Here is a 15,712-nt window from a genome sequence, read left to right as displayed (position 1 = left end):
TACAACACACACTTTGTTAAACCAACACGCTGTGGTTAAACAAAGAACGGCAACAATTAGGTATTCTTGCATCCTAATAAATACTGTATGTCTACCAGCAAAATGTACAGTACAAAGTTTGCTCACTATAGCATGACTGTTAACTCCAAATTCTATGAGTTTTTAATGTTTTCTTTCATGGTGTCCATTATTTCTCTATTTTCAATCCTGACCTCCTGTAGGAGGTGCAGTGGTCAATGTGATATTATAAATAACTTTTCTTCACGATTCCCTGTCGTTGACTTGCTATATTAGGTCCTTCAACTTGTAGGAATAATCTGGCTAATCCTACTTGTGGGACTCTTCCTTGTGGCCTCTGCCCCTTGGTTCTGCCTTGAATGATCAATTTTTCCATATTTCCTGCTCTTTTCCTCATTACATGGCTTGATATTCTCCTTCAATTTTTAAACTGTTTTAGGATGGAGTTACTTGTGCTGTGATTTGTTTGTGAAATCTCAACATCCTTCTCCAGCAAAACATTTCTGTTGCATTGATCTTATTCATCTTCTTTCTTGATGTTCATGGGGAATACTAAACAGTTTAACAGTCTTATTTTCTGGTTCTTGTTAATCTGTTGCTTCTTTATTAGAAAGTTTTAATATGAAACTGAGGTGTAGTTTTTAGTGTATGTGTCCGTTATTAAGAATGTCCATTATTTAGAAGCAAGTGTATAATTTTCAACCATGTATTTCTGCCAGGGAGTTAAGACATTTGTTATTCAGAGGTGTTCACTATTCAAAGATGTGCATTGTGAGTAGTTCCGCTGTATAATACTATATAGAATACAACAATAAAACTGACATGTGAATTAATTTATTTATTGATATGTTCTGAAAACACATTTTTAATTTTTTTTTACCTACTTCTCCTAGTTTCAGAAATATTTTGGAAGTTGCTTTTGTTTCCTCTTCAGAGCCGGAGATGGACTGCATTTACAATTTTTACAATTACAGTTCTCTTCTTGTAATTGTATGAAAATGAATTTTATTTGTTCAATTTTGGAAACTCGCACCTTAACTTTATGCATCCTTACATGAACTACAACCAACAGAATCTCTGCGCATTTGAACATGCGCTACATTGCTCCCTGCTTGTTGAATAGCTACTGTATTTCCTTTTAATGGGAGCTCAGTTTCACTATATTAATCATTGGAGTAGAATAAACACTGTTGCTTCAAAGTAACTAGAATAAAAGGAAGGCTACTCCGGCGGTTGAAGCTTCCATTGGCTGGAGTGCTATGACGTCACGCGATATGAACGATAGCGAGTAAGGTACACAGTTGCAGTACAGCAAGCCTGTGAGTTCTCGTGCCTGTGAAACATCTTCTCAATCTTTCATCAAATAATAGTCTGGTTTAGTCCGATTCGATAAGTAACGGCACTTCCAATAGATTTAAAAACGAGAAAATACGTTAAATTTCGTCACATGCTGAGCAGGTAGAACATCAGCTATCAAATGCGCTACATTGCTCCCTGCTTGTTGAATAGCTACTGTATTTCCTTTTAATGGGAGCTCAGTTTCACTATATTAATCATTGGAGTAGAATAAACACTGTTGCTTCAAAGTAACTAGAATAAAAGGAAGGCTACTCCGGCGGTTGAAGCTTCCATTGGCTGGAGTGCTATGACGTCACGCGATATGAACGATAGCGAGTAAGGTACACAGTTGCAGTACAGCAAGCCTGTGAGTTCTCGTGCCTGTGAAACATCTTCTCAATCTTTCATCAAATAATAGTCTGGTTTAGTCCGATTCGATAAGTAACGGCACTTCCAATAGATTTAAAAACGAGAAAATACGTTAAATTTCGTCACATGCTGAGCAGGTAGAACATCAGCTATCAAATACACGACATAAAATACGATAAGGAATAAAATATTGCCATGCAACTCAAAATAATTTATTTCCTGATGAAGTAAATATTTATATCAAATGGCATAGGAAAATATTCATCATATTGACATCTTTATGGAATTAGGCCTATATTAAATTATTAAAACGTACATGTCAGGAGACTTAATTACTTGATGAACCAGCCCAAAGCTTAGCCTTCTTATTGGCATATTTTCTCAGTGCTAGCTCCTTACCCTTTGCATTAAAATGCCATATCCTAATAAATGTCCTGGTCCTTACGTAGAGACGAATTATTTTGTCATGGAATACTGGAAATTTTGACTTAATAATAGAAATAAGAGTTTTCATTACGTTTTTGCATCTGGATACAGTCTTACCATGAAACACACCAAATGAAATTTCGAACTGGGCTATGTTTTTTAACCACTCATGACTGGGATGTGTGAGGTCCCCTTTTGAAATAACCGAGATCCAGTAACAGGTCTCTTCTCGGACGACATTTTTCTCTTTCTTCGTATTTATTATATATTGGATCACGGATACTGTATTATTTCAAGAGCTTCAAAATATATTCAGAAATATAAGTTATTAGCACATAATAATGTTAATGGTATTGGATTTTAAGTCCCACTATGTATTTGAGCACCTTCACCACCGGACTGAGACAGGATCGAACCTGTCAAGTTGGGCTAAGAAGGCCAGCGCTCTACCATTTGAGTTGCTACTCAGCCTGGCTATTAGCACATAACAATAATTACAGAAAATATGATTTTCATCAGTCATTTATATCTGACAACTTTTTACCGTACGAGCTGTTATATTGGAGATATTCAAGAGTTTATTACAAAGTATTTCAACAACCAAGCACTGCTGACGAGGAAGTATTGTTATGCCATCACAGTAGCAAACTAACTGGCTATGATGGTTGTTGTCGTTATTGTCTTTATAATATGTAAAATAATAATAATGTTATTTGTGCTGCGTCTCACTAACAACATTTACAGTTTTCTGAGGCTCGAAGTGCCATAATTTTGTCCCACGGGAGTTCTTTTATGTGCCAATTTATAGTGCCACACACGTTTCCATAATATGTTGACTGCATTTTAATCAGTACAGTGGTTCTACTTCAGATACTGACAACACGAACACTGTTCACGCAGTGAACCACTATAAAATTATTATGTATCCGTGATCCTATATACAGTAAATACGTAGAAAGAGACAAAAATGTCGGTCACTTGCTTTCTTGGCTTACGCCACGTGAACTATCAACGATAGACCCCAAGTGTAAGGGTACGAATTGTAGAACATAGAAACCTCTACAAAAAAGTCGGCGATGGCACATACCTATTTCCAACCGGCTGCCCTCTAGAAGCGATTTTATTCTATAGTCCGCAGTAAAAAATATAACTCCTTAAAATTAAATAAATATTTTGATATTATCCTCTAGTTCATCATCAGAATAAATTGTTTGACCTCCTTCAGTATTTTATAAGGAGTACAATAACCTTGTCAGGACATTATTTGCATGAATAGTTCAGAAGTTATGACCATTTTAGACTGAAGTGGTACGTGTCAACAGGACGGGCGAGCACTGTCTCATATCACATGACGTCACGCAGAAGGCGGCCAGGGAGAGAAACAAGTGAGCGCGATGTGGGAAGAGACCCCCCCCCCCCCCCCTGCTGTTGCTTCTTAGAAAATCTGAATGTTTTCAAGACCATCACACCTACAGCTAGTGTAATTTTTCTCTGTTGTAATTCTTTGTGAATTTTTATTTGTATATCATTTGTCAGCCCCGTAAATTTGACAATACAGATGTGTTCAGCTACCATACTAAAAGTATTGATGTAGTCAGACTTTTTTTTTTTTTGTTTGTAAGTAAAAATATAATTAACATTTTAATGATTCTCCAAATTTATGATTAATCTATAATAATAAAAGGAAGTGTTTGTCTGTCTGTTTGTGCACGATGCCCACCAAATCTACAGCACGCAGAGATCTGAAATTTTGTACATAGGTAGATGGAAGGGGGTCCGAATGCACCTCGAAGCCGGAATTTTCATTTTCGCTTTTGTTGGCGAGTTATGAACGAAAAACCATCGGAAAACGTGCATTGGGATATGACAATCCAACGTGCTGTCACCAAGATTAAATGCATAGTCACTGTCGCTAGGCAACGTACATAAGATAGGTAGAGAACACAATATTCAAGGAGCCATTTTACGTCCAGGGCATAGGAAGCCGTTTTTGGTCTTATATGGTGCGAGGGCATATGACGCTGTTGATGGTGATTCGTCCGTCGGATCAGTATGTAAAGTCTTGAGCTATTCGAGAGGTATGGGCTATGTGCTGGCGCCGGGTTTCATCCTCTTCATTCTTACTATCATATATAATGTAATTCATTTCTTCTCATTAACTCATCTGATTTGGTTGACGTCATGAAAGTCATCCGGTCGTAAAAATTCGCTACGAAGATTCATCTCACTTCATACCCGAACCCCGTAGAGAAAGGGGACAAGGGTTGGACACTTATACATTTCGAGGAAACATATGACACAAGATAGACGATAATAATAAACAAGGAATAATACATATATCAGTCAGGATGCCATTGTAAGTCCGTGGAATAGGAAGCCATTTTCCTTCAATCCATGATGTCTTTCTGTCTTCTGTCTGTGTTCATGTGTGCGATGCCCAGTCAAATCCACGGCAAACAAAGATCTAAAATGTTTGTCATAGGTGGGCACAGGTTTTCACCTGAGACGCATGGCTGTGTCTGAGAAAAATTCTTGCACCAAGACATGAAGCTGTCAACGTCATCAACAAGCAACACTCACAAAAGTCATCCTGTTTCCTATAAATTGAAAAGTCTGTCGACACGACATGTCATACAGATGAGGCTGTCAACTACACCACAGAGATTTTGAACAATTTGGAGTCGCCTGGATTACCCTCGAATATCTTGGGGTGGACAATTGTGGCACCGATTATCCTTCTCAGGAATATGAATCCTTCCCTCTGCAATGAACACGGCTCTGAAACTGATGACAAATATTATTGAAGCCACCATCATGACTGAGCATGCCGCGGGCAAAGTAATATTCCTCGGACTGTAAGTCCATTGAGTAGGAAGCCATTTTCGGTCCACGACACGAGGAGTCATCAGCCCGTAATATTTGGAAGTGTTTGTGTGTATGTATGCGAAGCCCAGTCAAATCTACGACACACAGAGATCTGATATTTTGACATAGGACAATCGCTTAAAGTTGTAGAACTCCATCTTCGAAAACGGTGCTTTTGCCATTGTCAACTGTACGTGGATTGTTGAAGAGTTCAAAAGGCAAACACAATACAGTATACATCTTACCTCCAAATGGAAGGACATTAATATAGTTTATTCCGAAGCTCTAAGGAAACAATATATTTTGTATTATATAACATGGTCTTATACACGTTTTTAATATTATTTGTACCATCCATCAACCCGGTATCTTAACCATTGAAAGCAACAATATAATAAAAATAAAATAATGTATTTCATGGAATTTACGTCAAAAAGGTGTGAGTTAATAAATATAATGCTTTAATTTGCTTTTAAATAAAGAGTTTAGAAACATCTAATGGTTGAATTATTAAATGCGGGCAAAGCCGCGGGCACATGCTATATTTAATAAAAATAAGCTTGGCTAATGTGTGGAAAATAACACCTTATTAATATTCTGGCTCTAAGGGTAAGTTTAATGGAGTGGTTGCCCGCAAGACTATACCAAAGAGAACACAGTCTGGCCCAATTGAAGACATTCTGTTGAAAGCAGAATCTGTACAAGTATTGGTCTCAGAATTTACCAAAATAAAACAAACCATCCTATACAATAATTTACAATTCTAGTTCAGCATGCCTTTTGTGATATCATGCACTTTTGCTCTGCTCTGTTATCCTTATTTTTAAATTTTTGCTTCTATTTACAGTTTATGGAGTGTTTGCCCGCAAGACTATACCAAAGAGAACGCAGTTTGGCCCAATTGAAGGGATTCTGTTGAAAGCAGAGTCTGTACAAGTGTTGTCAAAAACAGAGGAGGAAAGGGTGCTGATGCTGTTGGTAGAATCCGAAACTGGAGCAATGATGAAACTGGATGTATCTAGTGAAAGTATGTAGATATTTGTTTCTTGTTCATTATGGGCAGTTCCATGGTAACAGAATTATTCAACACCCTTCTCCAGTAAAACATTTCAGTTGCATTGATCTTATTCATCTTCTTTCTTAATATTCATGGGGAATACTAAACAGTTTAACAGTCTTATTTTCAGGTTCTTGTTATTCTGTTGGTTCGTTATTAGAGCCCCTTGCCCCGCCTCTCTCTCCTTGCTCACCCCTTCCATTTCCTTTGAATCTCACAACCGTTAGTATGAGGCACACAACAATACGCCACGCCCCACATGCCGCAATGAGAGGTAAGTCTCATGTAACCTATGCTATTTGACTAACACGCTCTCTCTCCCCTTCTATTCATTAATTTTATCCTATTTTATCTATCATTTATTCAGGTTAACTTCATGGACACCGCAATGAATTGCGAATTTATACCAGCCACAAATTAAGAATGTGTCAGTTTAACCATATCTTCATGTGCTGTCCTGACAATGTCCAACAACATTTCAGCATGATTTTAACAAGCATTATCGGAACATTTCATTTTATTTACATTGGTTACTGTGGAAACACCATTTAGCAGTTCCGCGTTAGCTGGTGGTTATTGACAGTGGTGTCCAGTGGCTTGCATACTACTAACACCACTCAAGTAGATTTGGTGATTGTTGATCTGACTACAGAATCAACTTTACTAGTTCCCGTTTTGCAATTGAAATTATAATGATTAACAGTGATGGAACTAACAATTCTATGAATATTAATACAAGAAAGAGTCTGGATGATGAGCATACTCCAGATGCTAAGAATTTAGAGCCTAATTTATTTTTCAGATTTTACACATAGTTTATCCCAGATTTTAATGTTAATTATGTGTTTGTACATTAGTTTTTATGTCAATTCTGTGTTTTTACATTTGTTTAGTTATTAGATGTGTTACATTAAGGCTGAAAATGGCCAGGCAAGGCGGAAACTAGTCCCTAGTTTAGTAATGTAATTCAATAATATTGCATATTATATTATTGAAAAAGGTGGACCATTACGACATTAATTTAATAATTATTATTGTGAAGGTGTCCGCCTCTGTGGTGTAGTGGTTAGCGTGATTAGCTGCCACCCCCGGAGGCCCGGGTTCGATTCCCGGCTCTGCCACGAAATTTGAAAAGTGGTACGAGGGCTGGAACGGGGTCCACTCAGCCTCGGGAGGTCAACTGAGTAGAGGTGGGTTCGATTCCCACCTCAGCCATCCTGGAAGTGGTTTTCCGTGGTTTCCCACTTCTCCTCCAGGCAAATGCCAGGATGGTACCTAACTTAAGGCCACGGCCGCTTCCTTCCCTCTTCCTTGCCTATCCCTTCCCATCTTCCCATCCCTCCACAAGGCCCCTGTTCCGCATAGCAGGTGAGGCCGCCTGGGCGAGGTACTGGTCATACTCCCCAGTTGTATCCCCCGACCAAGAGTCTGAAGCTCCAGGACACTGCCCTTGAGGCGGTAGAGGTGGGATCCCTCGCTCAGTCCGAGGGAAAAACCGAACCTGGAGGGTAAACAGATGATGATGATGATGATTATTGTGAAGGTTAGCATTTCTCTACTGGCGCTCGCTCGAAGCGTGTTTTCAAAATACGTATAGTGCGGTGAAGTTAGGATAGGAGACACTGTTTGAATAAGAAAACTGAAACGGCTGCCACAAAATGCGATCATTCATCTTTGGTAAAGTATAGTTTTCTCACTATGTGCATTTGCGAGCTCTCTCGTCGACTTTTGGAGTCGATTAGTTATACCCGTCAACTGCTGTTAACACATTTTCGTAATAAATGCGTAAATAACTTGGCCGGTAGCAGTTGTTAACTCGTTAAAAATAAAGACTGAAGTAAATGATCTCGTAATTGGCCGATGACCTTTGATGTTAGGCCCCTTAAAACAACAAGCAAGCAGATCTCTTAATTTTAATGTTATATACGGAAAACAAGTAAGAATGTGATACACCTCAAGATATGCCATAGTACATCACTGATTTCAGAGGATAGTTCATATCTTCTCCCGTCTAGTTAAATTTTGGAAAGTCTATTTACATGTAAATTTTAGCGAGGAGGTTATCATATCTCTACATGCGTTTCAAATATGTTTTCATGATACATATACGGTTAGGTTGGGTGACGCCGTTTGAAGAAGAAAACTGAAGTGTTTGCTACAGAAGCCTCTGGAGTGATACCGTAATTCTCCGAATCCAAGACGATATATTTTTTTTTCTCAGAATCTCATGCGAAAATTCAAGGGTTGTCTTGCATTTGCTGCCTAACAGTAAGTTAATGGATACCACTGGCAACTACCGCAGTAACCATGCTGTTTCTTTTCACCCCCGCACGCGCACACAAAACTCGTTGACAATAAACGACTGCCTCTATTATACAATTAAATTGAAATAACAAATAACGTGGTTCAACCTATTCAATACAAGTAAATAAGAAATGTAGTGTTACATTCATATTTAATTATAAGCGGAAGCGGTACTGGTTTCGACCTCCAATCTGGGTCATCATTAGCCGAATAAAATACAAAAACAATGCATAGGAAAACAAGAAATTAAAGGATGAGTCTTTCACAAAAACAGTTGAAGAAGCAATATAAGATAATGGGGATTAGCACTGCGCGATTTTTAATCGTAAAATCTAGAAGTAGAAGGTCAGTCACTTATATGAAGTAAGGCACAATCTTCTGAAGAGTAGCACAGCACACACAGCTGACCTTCGATTACACTGTGTCTATCAATTCCTTGTCCTCCCTACTGGCCTCCCTTCTTTCTCTTCTCTGTCAAAGTAATTCCTCGCTGTTCTCGTTTTGCGTCTTCCTAAAAGCTCGGTAACAGGTATTTTGATGCCAGACTTCTTGTTGTTTGCTTAATTTCTAATCTTGTCTTTCCTGGTCTTTTTTTTCATTGTTCTTGTCTTCCTACAGACTTCATTTTCTTCTTTTACCAAGATGTTTTCTGGTGTTGGCCATTGTTCTTCACCAGTCTTCAATTCGTCCCTTGGCAACTGATCTCTTACCTAGTCCTGATGATTGTGTGATCTCTTGTTTGTTTTTGGAAGTTCCCACACCTCAATCTTTGGTATTTTTTCTGTGTGTGAAGCGTGGAAGTCTTTCAAATTTGCTACTAATAACTGGTGGTCATTGTGAAGACTCTACTAGGTATTACTTTGACATCTGTTACAAGCCTTCATTTCTTTATCTGTGAAGACATAATCTATTACAGTCTTTGTGTTTATGTCAGCTGTATATATATTACAATATTGTGATTAATTAATCCATTGTTAAAATATACACCTCAAAACGCTTTTTTCAGATAGCTACCCTCAGGAATTATTTTTGCCCAATTTCATAAGTGAAACTGTTCAGTCTTATATGGCAGGTGTTGGCATGGAAATTAGGTTTGGGGGAACTTGAATTAATAAAATTACAGATCTGATGTGGTGTCATTGAGTTTGGTAACAGATTGTTGTGTATTGCGAAATCATAATCAGCTATTCATCCTCTTATATCTGTGAACCTATCAAGACCTATTTGTATCATAAAAGATAAATTTGTTCTATCTTTTTTCATGGTATTGATGATTTCTGTTTTAGATATGTCAAATTGGATGCGTTTCGTGCGAGTAGCTCAGTCTTTCAAGGAGCAGAATCTGATCCTTAGTCAACAGGGACACTCACTGTATTTCACAACTACAAAGGTTATTCATCCTCGCCAGGAACTACAAGTATGGTATAGCCTTCCATATGCAAGCAAGCGGAACTTGCCCCTCCTGCACCCAGATGAATCGGATAAGAAGTGTAAGTTGTGTTTTTGCATACATTTTTCTCGAGCATTCCATTGAGCAGTAACCATTAATTAGTATGAGAATCATATTTGAGAGTATTTCACTGACCCAAAACTAAAATAATTAAAAACTACTTGAATTACAGAGATGCCTACCAGTATGAAGTTTTCATCATTATTATAGATTTCTAACGTCTATAATATTATTAAGATCTTCATCACCTTCCTAGCATTTTGCCTGTATTGGTACAGGGTCTGTTGCTTGGCATGCCATTCTCCACATAGCACATTTTCCTGTATCTGATGGAAACAGCATTTGTTAGGTCAGCTACGAGGTTGATTAACAGGGGTGAGATAAAGTATCATCTTCACCACAAATGTTTCATTGCAGCATAAGATGTGGCCTCTGCATAGGATAGGCATCACACGCATTTTGTCCACAATCGAAACAACACTCATGATTTTAATATTCTGACGGGACTGGCCAAGTGACCAACGAAGCATATGCATCTCCATTGCATGCAGTGCTTGTTCATTCTTGACTGTTGCTGGCCTACATTCAGAGTCTTACAGAATGACTAGTCAGATGGCTGTCTTGTAGACTTTGGACTTAAGATAAAGACATCCGACGGCTGTAAAGAACTCCAGTATTTTGCTGCCATTTCATCCAGGTTGCATTAACTATAACAGCTTCACAACACCTTTTCATGCTTCCGACAAAGCACCGCACAGTCATTTGGGGCAGACATCTCCCACTCTTCCAAAAGAGCATCTTCAAGGGCTTGTAGTGTTTGAGGCGGTGGATTTCTCACTTGGATGCTTTGTTCCAGCTGATTCTAGACTTGTTCAATCAGAATAAAGTCAGGAATTGTGGATGGGTATTCGTTGCACATGGTGCTCTTGTACGTATTTTGGAATGATGTTGGCATCATGCGCTCTAACATTATCATGCACAAATACTGTGTTTTCTCTAAATTGCCTCACATGAGGAATCTCACTAAGATCTCGTGAATGTACTGTCAAGCAGTTACGGATTCATTGCAACGATCAGATCAGTTTTCATGTCGCAGCAATGCCTGCCCACACCATAACAGATCCGCTTCCGTAAACAACAGTCGTTCAGCTGTCAGATGAAATTGCTCTTCACATCGCCAGACTCTCAGATGACCCTCTGAATGATATAACATGAAATAAGTTTCATTCAAGAACAGCACAGGTTGGCAGTGTCTTAGCTGTCCGTGCAGCTGATCTTTGGCAAACTGTAGTCTTGTGCTATGATGTCTTCTGTCCAGTGCAGGTACTTGAGTGGATTGTTGGAATCTTAAATAGACCTCTTCAAGCCTGTTTCTGAATGTTTGAACATTAACTCAAAGCATGCTGTAGGTCCACTTGTAGTGCTCGTGCTGTAACTTGCTTGTAGACGCACAAAACAATCATGCCCTGGGGTTGTTTTCCTTTGGCGGTCCATACTAGGGCCCTGGAAATACTACCAGTCTCCTGGAAATGTTTCTACAGATAGTGAGTCGTATTCTGATCAATTCCCTAACATTCTGGCAAAGTGCCTCTGTAAGTAGCTTCTTGAAGCAGTGCAAGTGCATGAATAACTTCATTACACTACAGCTGCATCCCCTCGTTGCCTCCCTCGGTCCATACGATCAGTCGTGACTTGTAAACACTACAACTCCACACTTGCCAACCTTCGCACACTGTTTTGCGGTGAGGCATTTGTACCTTTCAACTGACACTGTCACCTCTCAAACCTGTGGATGGCAGTGGAGCTCTCTGCTCTGTAAACAGAACATGTTATTGCCATAATAACCCAATCCCCATACCACTGTATTCGCACAGTGTAGTTAGGAACATCGAGAAATGTGACCAAATTTCTTTTTATGAGTGGTGTATCTGAATGGTTCCATTCGTCTTTGGTCCACAATCTTTGTACTGTGTTTTCCTACTCTTCAACCACAGACCATTTTCTGGTAGTCTGTCATTGCAATTCTGAACGTGCTGGATGCTTTTCAGTGACCAGTAACACATCATTGACATACGGGAGTGGTGATGGGTGTGGGAATAGGAAACCTGAGATCGCTGCTCCCGAACATAAGATTAATAGAAGTGGCAGCAGGGCTGATAATTGGTGCTTCCCTCCTGGAATTGGCATCAGAGCCAATTTCCAGTTGGACAATGGACTGTGCGTGTGGGATTTCGATAAAGCAGCACTTACAATATAGTGGTTATTTTAATCCACCTATTCAATACAAATTGGTTTTGTGTTGCTAGTTCATAATATTACAACACGAATTTACAGGGACATGTTTCGCTTTATTTACAAGCATCTTCAGCCTACATAATTGTCTCAAGGTTAAGACCAGTCATATTTGGATTGTTTTTACAAATTTTTTTGCTTGAGTATAAATCCATGTTTAGTAATAATATGTTAAAAACATAGGAATTATGTACACATTAAAAGTATGACAATATGAATTACAATGTTGAATTGAAGTAACCCTTAATTCTAAAATACATTGACGTCCAAAACATAGCAACTACAATTTAAAAATTTTGGTTAAAATTGTTTTCAAAATTACAATGTTGAATTGGAGAAACCCTTAATTCTAAAATACATTGACGTCCAAAACATAGTAACTACAATTTGAAAATTTGGCTAAAATTGTTTTCACAATCCTGTGGTTGATTGAATCAACTGTAATATGGCTTTAAATTAAATTTGAGTCATAAATATAAACTGAAGGTTAAAATATAGGAGCCATTATTTCTAAAATCCATTGATGTCTGGAACACAGTAACATCCGATATTGAGAATTTGATTAATAATTGTGATCTCCAATGCAATTATTTAAAAACAACTATGATTTGACTCCATGTGTAATTTGAGTCGAAATGATATTCAAAAAATTAAAATCTTGGAACCGTTGGAGACCAGCTTAGAATTTTCGAGGCTTGCTGCAGTTTGGTGATTTGATCAGTGAAAGTATTAGAATAATTAATTCTTGTTTATTGCGACTTGAATATCCATTGGTAGCAGATTCTATTAATGTAGTTGTAGTTAAAGGGGGGGGGCTTCTATCCAACTCTTGAGTAGCTGTTTATGTTTCTTTCGAGGTAATAGAATGAGTGAAGCATCTCTTTGACTGCTGCTACAAAGTCTTGTAGTCTTTCTTACGTTATTGTGACTAATGTCTATTGTGGTTCTGTGACGGCCAGATGAATTTGTGTGGGTTGCAATTGGAGGCCTTCCCCAGCCAAAGAAGAGCAAAATGTATTTGTATAGGAAACAGATGGAGGGTAGCAAATTTCTGTGTAAGTACATGTGGTTAGAGTGAAGTAAAGCAGTTACTATTTTCCAACAATGGTCACCATTCTTATTCTTCCATCATGTAAACAAAAGCTGCAGTGTAAAATTTATGCTTCCTGTGTTTTCTTTTTTTGTGGCTCTATCCATGTGTACTTACATTGTGAGCTGGTGTTGTTCTGTTTTTATACATTTATAGGGCCGATGACCTTCGATGTTAGGCCCCTTTAAACAACAAGCATCATCATATACATTTATATTAATTAAGTAAGGTTAGCTTGGGAACAAAAACTAGAAAGGTGGATAACTGTATTACAATGTGATTCCTGTTGATATTGACATTGTCCTACTTCTCTCTCTCTCTCTCTCTCTCTCTCTCTCTCCGAGTGTGTGTACTTTCTTTATTTCCATGTTTTTACATTAGGAATAAGTAAGTGAGTAAATAAAACCTTAAAATATTAGAAATCAAACCCGCAGATGACTTTGACGAAGGATAGTGACGAGTGGGCTAAGCCGAAACAAACAACCAAAAAGGAGACATTGTGCCTCTTGGACAGAGGAACACAAGTGGCCCACTAGGAAAGAACAAGGGAATTCTGGGCTCAAAGGAAAGTAAAGTTAACTGCCAGATGTAACGAGACTTAACGTGGTCCTCAATGGCCCCGGAAAATAAAAAATAAGAAAATTTTCAGGGAAAGACAAGACGAGATAGAATACGGAATGAGGAAATAAGGAGAAGCCTGGGAGTGGGTAAACTTCAAGAAGAGATTGACACAGCAAAGCTAAAATGGTTTGGACACATGATGAGAATGCCAGGAGAGAGATTACCAAAGAGAACATTCGTGGATACAGAGACTGGAAAGAGGCCTAGGGGACGGCCTAGAATGAGATGGAGGAGTTCTGTTGTGGACTGTATTGCAAATAGAGGAGTTGATATCAATAAAGTACTAGAAGAGGAATGTTGGAAAGATAGAGCAAGGTGGAGGGCTTTGGTACACTACCCTACCCAGAGAGAATCTGGAAAAGGGAATAGATGAAGAAGAAGAAAACTAATTAATGAATTATGCTTTCTCGAAGAGAAATAAATCTTTGATCTCTCTTGCATTATGCTTTGTCCTCTAGCAGTTTCCAATATATAGGTTTATTCAAAATGATTGTTGAGGCTTTGTGATTTTGTTTTAGACACATCGGAAAACATACTATTATTATTGCTGCAGCGATGATTGGACAAACTCTTGAAGTTTTGTTATGCATCGACTGTAGAGACATAATTGCCATCAGATCGCAGCTACAACAGTGTTTACAAAATGGCAGTCAGCAGTAAGGAGAAAGTGTTTTGCACTCTTTAATATCATGAATATTGGTCCGTTACCATAGTCCAGCTCCATTTTTGATCGAAATACGAGAAGGACCCTCACATGCAATAAAGACCCTCCCTCCGACAACTCTATTCACAGATAGTACGTTCAATTAGTGGACACAGGTTGTTTGATTCCTGCTGTGTCAGAAGTGGGAGTGAATCGTATCAGGAGTGCTTATCCCTTAACCCTAGGAAATAGGTTACAAGAGGCAGCAGGGAACTGAATGTACCTCAAACCACATTATGGCATGTGTTATGAAGGTGCCTGAAGATAAGCCATATCGCTTACAGCTGCTTCAACATGTAAGTCCTGCGTTTGAATTTGTACATCGCACTGCAAGAATGTTATGAAGATGTTTTTTGTAACAGACTAGTTTTCAGTGACAAAGCACCTTCCACGTGAGTGGAAGGGTGAATAAACAAAATGTTCGAATTTACTCCCCCAAAGATGAATGTGTTCTATTAGTGAATATTCTGGAAATGAAGCAGTGCATCCAAGTCGCCTTCCTAAACATCACCGCTGACCTGTTGGGGTGTGTATGGGAAGAGAGAGCCTTTGTAATATAAGTTTAAAAAAAAAACCACCTTTGAGTTGCAGTACACAGTAAAACAAGATTCGTATTCCTACATCAATAATTGCACTGTATATTATGATTGTTTGAAACCCTGACAATCATGTTGAATAACTCTGTATATTAAACTGATGCAGTGCAGTAACATGTAAATTAATCTGAACGTGATGCAGGAAAGAGATTTACTGTAATATAAGTCATAATATCTGTCAAAAAACAATTCCGAAACTACAGAAATACCGTATAATTCTGAATACCACCAGCCACCGAATAAGACCCGCATCCTAAATTTGAGATGGCAAACAACGGAAAAAAATAAAAAATCAAATAACTTGCATACCTATTTAATTTTCTTCAAATATACCACAAATATAAATTCAAACAGCTTACATTGAATAAAATCATCACAAAAAATCATAAATAAAATTGGTCCAATACTCAGATCATTCACAATTCACAGTCGTCATCTGAAGTTTCACCATAGGAACTTTCGTCGCTGGTATCTTTCCACAAATAGTCATCCACACTACCGTCCACTGAATTTGAAATTCCAAGTTTCTTAAAGCTTTTGGACACTAGATCGTTGGGAATGCACGCCCATGCGGTCTTGATCC

The 15,712-nt window shown here is 38.3% G+C and overlaps 1 protein-coding gene across 1 annotated transcript in view; it reads left to right on the top strand.

Annotated features, from left to right (window-relative positions):
- LOC136881077 (PR domain zinc finger protein 10) overlaps nucleotides 1–15,712 on the top strand; it is a 312,840-nt gene that overhangs the window by 112,966 nt on the left and 184,162 nt on the right. Inside the window, exons 10-11 of the mRNA XM_067153695.2 lie at nucleotides 5,864–6,043; nucleotides 9,664–9,867. Coding sequence (XP_067009796.2) covers nucleotides 5,864–6,043; nucleotides 9,664–9,867 — 384 coding nt within the window. The remainder of the gene's footprint in view (nucleotides 1–5,863; nucleotides 6,044–9,663; nucleotides 9,868–15,712) is intronic.

The sequence above is a fragment of the Anabrus simplex genome, chromosome 9 (assembly GCF_040414725.1).
Source record: "Anabrus simplex isolate iqAnaSimp1 chromosome 9, ASM4041472v1, whole genome shotgun sequence".
In the NCBI taxonomy this organism is placed as follows: domain Eukaryota; kingdom Metazoa; phylum Arthropoda; class Insecta; order Orthoptera; family Tettigoniidae; genus Anabrus; species Anabrus simplex.
Note: the sequence above shows the minus strand (reverse complement) of the source record. Positions and strands in the feature narration are given on the sequence as shown.